At 46.8% G+C, this 5950-nt stretch overlaps 1 protein-coding gene across 1 annotated transcript; it reads left to right on the forward strand.

Annotated features, from left to right (window-relative positions):
• Positions 1-269: 269 nt before the first annotated feature.
• On the forward strand, positions 270-5022 carry LOC146203212 (uncharacterized). The gene is made up of 5 exons (XM_084602979.1): positions 270-332; positions 1508-1603; positions 3605-3775; positions 4690-4791; positions 4954-5022. Exons 1-5 carry the CDS (start codon positions 270-272, stop codon positions 5020-5022), a joined length of 501 nt encoding a protein of 166 aa, XP_084459105.1.
• The last annotated feature ends 928 nt before the right edge of the window (positions 5023-5950 follow it).

Below are 5950 nucleotides of genomic sequence, written 5' to 3' on the forward strand. Positions count from 1 at the left end.
AAACGTCAGTTTCATAAGTGATGGGCGCATGGTTTCGAAAAATTTCCAAATACATTTACAACACGGCAATGTTTCGTTTAACTTGCTGAACAAGCTTGCGCGCAAATAATAAATGCAGTAAGCTAACCTGACCAGGGTTTCTGTAAACGCAACAGCGAATGACGGCGTCCGGAAAGAAGATTAAGCAAGGCCGCGCGTCGGAGAGGAAAACGAAGTGTCGGTAGACCCTGCCCTGGATGCGCGGGGTTCTTTTTAGCAGACCATCGACCATGGCCGTTGTGCCCTCCCACATTTCCCTCGCTGAAAACATTCTCGCCGACCCAGCCCACAACGTAAGTAGCTCCGCGCCTTCCGCATGCGATAACAGCACCCTGTGCAGCAGGGGTTTGATGAAACTCAGTCTTTCGTTAGTGCGCAGGATCATGCGTTACGCATTTACTAATAATAAAAAAGGAGAGGAGGATGCACGCTACCATGAGGTGTCCACTGACCTATGTTTCATTGTTGCCGACTTTTAAACGTAGATCTATTTATAGGTCATCCTTGGAGGGGCGCTTGAGACGCGGTCCCGTTTGAAACACGTATTTCTCGGGCTTTTTTCGTCAACAAAGCAGGGTTCATCATGGTTTTGCCATTTGACATTTCTCACGCGTCTCTCTCCCTTTAGCCCCATTTCCGCCCTCAGGCACCTTAAATCCGCCTTGTCCTAACGCAACTAACGTAAATCTGAATGTTCACGAGAACGAACCAATGGTCGGCTGTAGGAGTGCATGAAGTGTCTGCGACTCCAGCTGCATAAAATCGATGGTGCAGTAATCTTTTGAAGTTAATTTAAAGCAGCATACCGAACTTCCCTATTCTCAGCCGTGTCCCATTTCCGTGCCGAAATGGCGCATCATTTTTTCACCGCGCTTCTACACAAATAGTTCGTTACCAAGGCATGCAAGCTTCAGAGAAAAACGCTGATCAAATGGTAGGTATTTTTATGAGAACTCACCTTAGTTGCATCGGAATGGTTTAATTATCGGAGACGTTTTCACTTCTTTCTAGGCGCAGCCCAGTTCTCGTGTAAAGAAACCACAGCAGACTCAGGATCCCCTTCTGGAAGATGCGACGCAACATCTCGAGGCGAATCCAGGATACATCACCACAGGACAGGGGATTATGACTGCTCTCGAGGCGGTAGGTTGAACAGCAGCAGAACTAATTACGTAATGTTTTGAACGTTTGCACATGAAAACAAGAGACACTTTTCATGTTGCCCCGTTGGGGGCCAATACTGATGCAAAGCATTCCATGAACAATAGGACAGGTCGGATGCTACAGAAGCTTGAGAATCCTTAGGCCATCGGAAAATAAATAATATTATATATATATATATATATATATATATATATATATATATATATATATATATATATATATATATATATATATATATATATATATATATATATATACTTCTTTCTAGGCGCAGCCCAGTCCTCGTGTAAAGAAACCACAGCAGGCTCAGGATCCTTTTCTGGAAGATGCGACGCAACATCTCGAGGCGAATCCAGGATACATCACCACAGGACAGGGGATTATGACTGCTCTCGAGGCGGTAGGTTGAACAGCAGCAGAACTAATTACGTAATGTTTTCAACGTTTGCACATGAAAACAAGAGACACTTTTCATGTTGCCCCGTTGGGGGCCAATACTGATGCAAAGCATTCCATGAACAATAGGACAGGTCGGATGCTACAGAAGCTTGAGAATCCTTAGGCCATCGGAAAATAAATAATATTATATATATATATATATATATATATATATATATATATATATATATATATATATATATATATATATATATATATATATATATATATATATATATATATATATTCATGATTGCACCATGCACTCATACCTCAAGCACGAACACAGTAAGGGGGGGGGGGGGGGGATACACGCGGGTCGCAACGCTTCTTTCGCATTTTCAAAAGAGAACCAGAGACAGCACATATATTCATTCCCCGGTACGTGCACGCATTTTCTTTTCGCCTTCATGACTTGTCAGCCAACCTTGCCGTGACAGACTGGAGGCTGCCAGCGAGAAAACGGCAGATTAATGATTCGGGAAATGTGTCCCTACATAACCGCGCCTCAGATTTTCGAGGCTCGCGCGCAATGGGCGCCGCGAACACTGCACATTCCGCTCGTTTCGTGAAACGCGCGCAAGACACTTTCGCAATAAGTCCGCGCCAAGTTTTCCCCTATTTCTGAGTTCCCCTGACGCTCTACAATTTTCTGGTAGAAGATTTTCACGTATATTTATTGACTCGGTCAGCGAAACGTTGAGGAGCAGAGCAGGAGGCGGCTCTGAGCTGCGCAAACCTAGAGGACAAGCAAAATGTCATCGAGGGAGCATGGGCCGCAGCGATAACCAATAGGATTCCGGACTAGGAGCCCTGCCCACATCAATCCCTCTTTCGAACTGTCAAAATTCTTACCACTGTCCTCTGCGTTTCAAAACTTCAATAATTAACATTGTTTAATAATTAATTATATATTAATTATTACATATATCTAAGTATAATTATTTCGAAATACCTTGGCTTTCCTCAAGCGACTGCCAGCAACACTATTTTTTGTCACTCATATCTTCTTTCTTTAAATCCTATAGGTTCACTATGGCTCGGACGTCATCTGTAAAGTGTACAAAAATATTTTCGACAATACTACTTTACATTCGCCCCACAAGAATTAATACGTCATCACGTGTCCGCTGTGTGCAGATCTGAAAAAATCTACAGGGCACTTTGGACCATTAAAGTGCGATGAGGCGAAAGCCATTCTAGTGCGATTGATCGTAGCCCTCCACTACGCGCCTTCCTCCGTTCTTTTATGGCGTGGTGCATGTGTCCGCGGAGAATTGTGACAGATACTGCGCCTTTTCTATCCTGTAACTCAATTTCAAACGCCGCTGATGCCTGCTGTACTAACGCCTCGTAAACATCTATGTCTGCTTCTGTTTGCTGTGTGGTGCGAAGTTCGAGGAAGCGGCAAATGAAAGGCGCCGCACGGACGCCTGGATCGGACACCCGCCGGGGTCAGCTTCGTATACGCATGGATCGCCTGGTGACGTCATGACCTGTCGTGACGGTACATCACGCGCCCCTTGTCGAGCACAACCAGCAGAACGCATCAAAGTTTACCGGCGTTCTATAACGTTTACAGGAAAGGAAATGTGCAGTGTCTTCACTTGCGGAATCCCGCTATCATCCTCACAGTAGACAAGCGGAATTATGAAGAGCGTTTCACGATCAGGGGCGTGGCGCAGTTGGTAAAGCGCTGGGTTGGGGACCCAAGGGATGGAAGCTCGATTCCCGGTGGAGACGATGTTAATGAATGTATTTTTAACTCTCGCTCTCGAAAGCATGAAACCTCTGCTGACAATCTTCTGTCGACAGCGATGAGGCATTAAAGGCCTTTAAAAAACTTCTCCATAGCCTTGTCATGTCAGCGTTCACGCGCTTCGGTCGAGCGACATGGATTACAGGTGAGGGTTGGCGGCCAGCATTGTTCAGCGGCCAATGATTGCTTTCGTCTCGAGCTCAGATGGGCGCTGCCTGGCTGATGGTGCTGTACCTGCTGATGGGAAGCAGCATCACGTGGTACGCGCACGTGGTCTTCCTGCTCGCCTTCACCTACTGCCTCAACAACACGCTGATCATCATATCGGCCATGGCCTCGCCTTCCACCCAGCAGAACCTGCCCCTCACGCTTTTCGTAAGCACATCCTCTTAGCACATAGAAAATTGTCTGCCTTTAACGGACTCACTGCAACGCGCTCTACACAGAGCGCACCAGGTCTAACACACGATCACGCATACCCCAGCTTCTGGAGGGTCATGCGTCGGCGATCGGCGGTAATATATCGGCGAGGTTATGTTTACGTGCTGCAGTATTCGCCCTCGGAACGCAGGACGACCTGCAGGCATACAGCGAGCGGAACTCGCGGCAGCATTGCTTCTATCACGAATAGGATTTCTCTCCTTGCTCGCGGCTTTTAGAGGTCTATTCATGCTACATGCCACGGCTGCGCGTAGCGAAGAGAGGTGTAAAGGGGTGTACAATTAGTAATAGAATTATAGGTTTGTTGACCATAACGCGCATTTCATGGCCGCAATGGTCCTACGTACCTGTGACCAGCGAGGACACTAAAATGTGAAACGCAACAAAATCAAATAATAGATACCCGGCAACGAATCAATTTTTCAGCTTTCAACTCTCGCATCCAAATATAGCGCTTAGGGATGATCTAATCGTCTCCCAGAAAATACCGCAGAGAACGATGATCTCAGCCGTACCGTCGCTGCGCGGACTTGTATCCTCCCAAGGCGGCTGATAATCGGCAAACAGCGCGTCAAGTGCCCTCTGCGCTTTGTGCGCGCAAGCCGAGTCTTCTCAACCCCTGTAATTCGACGATTATGAGCACAATGTTTTTGTCAGTTTGGTCAGTATAGTGGTATAGTACAGGCCTGCTGCCAAAGTAACACGCTAAATATCTGTACTCGATGCACGCGCACATGCATTCAGCTTCTATTTTGAAGATGTCGACTTGAGAAACAACTCTCGCATCATGCATTCCGTAGAACTTCGTGCCATGCCGACAAACGCTCTGTGTTTCTCCATCCACGCAGTACTCGCTGTACCATTTCACAGCTGGTCTCCTGTTTCTGATGGGAGCCGTTGTGTTCTACAGTTTCAAGAGTGACGACTTGCCGTACAAAGGCTTCATGGGGGTAAGTACGTGCATCTGAGTCACTTAACAACGAGCTGCTAACGCCTGTTAGTGTGCTATTGAGTGTGAAGTCACATATAAAGATTAATTCGTGCTTCAAGTTGGTTGAATTGCGCTCCCCCTCAATGTGAAGTTAAGTAATGCTATATGATGTACTTCGCAGAAAAACATCGCCATTTTTCACCTCAGGCCACCGCAATTCCGGAATGCTGAAAACCTGAAAACCCTTTGAGAGGAGGTCTCGTACATTACTTCGAAACAGCTGTTAAACAAGCCCGTGTGACAGCCAGAATGGTACCTGTGCACGTGCTCTGATTTATCTTTCATTCTATATTTGCTTCAACAAAAAGCTTGCGTCTGTAATTAACGGTCTTCCTATTTTCCCTGCCCGTGCCGCGCTGGCGATGAACTTTCAAAAAACCATTCACAGGAATCCATGGAAGAGATAAGGCAGGAATATGGAATTCTTGAAGAACACAAGCAGAATGAACAAGGTTTTGAGCAGAAGCATAAGTGCGCTAGCCGCTGGGAAATTACATCTTGCTGTCGGTAAGGGTAACGTCTTGCAGCCTTGCATTTTCTGGAAAAAATATTTCTCCTTCGAACGGCAAGTCTAGTTGAGCAAGTTGCGCTCAGTGATCTGCAACCTTGATTATTCCTACGCTTCTGCACGCATTTACTGTAACACACGAGCAGCACATGCTAATCCGAGCCTCATAGCCGACGTGCGGCTCTGGAACGCCAAGTTCCATATGCTATGCCATACCGAAATTTGCGGCACTGCTTTTTTTTTTCCTTCTTCAGGTTACGTTGTTCAGTGTCGGAGCACTTCATGCGTGTCACGGGTTCAGCACCTTGACGGCGTGAGCGGATGGTGCGCATTTGCCGGGGGCTTCTGCAAGCGGCGCAGGCTCGCCGGTGTATAGACGTACCCCAACCGCTCTGTTCCATCGGTTACGTCGTTGTGTGCTCTGAGACCTTTTCGCTCGTGGCTTCGATTAAAACGTAACGGATGCCCTTGACCTGCGCATATGTTGTACTGTTCTCATTCCGGGCACAGGTGCTCTCAACGAAGTTGACCAGCTTCTTCGCGTCTTTGTTGATGAGGTGCGGAATAAGTAATTGAATCAGTCTTATGACAACATGGTTTGGCGCTCTGT

Source organism: Amblyomma maculatum, chromosome 1 (assembly GCF_055883805.1).
Source record: "Amblyomma maculatum isolate TAMU_Amacu chromosome 1, ASM5588380v1, whole genome shotgun sequence".
NCBI classification, from domain to species: domain Eukaryota; kingdom Metazoa; phylum Arthropoda; class Arachnida; order Ixodida; family Ixodidae; genus Amblyomma; species Amblyomma maculatum.

What these genes read in the sequence shown, in the direction of transcription:
- LOC146203212 (XM_084602979.1), top strand. Translation starts at nt 270, where the DNA reads ATGGCCGTTGTGCCCTCCCACATTTCCCTCGCTGAAAACATTCTCGCC. An exon ending in TCGCCGACCCAGCCCACAAC is followed by an intron (nt 333 to 1,507) that starts GTAAGTAGCTCC and finishes AAACCACAGCAG; the next exon opens with GCTCAGGATCCTTTTCTGGA. An exon ending in TTATGACTGCTCTCGAGGCG is followed by an intron (nt 1,604 to 3,604) that starts GTAGGTTGAACA and finishes TCTCGAGCTCAG; the next exon opens with ATGGGCGCTGCCTGGCTGAT.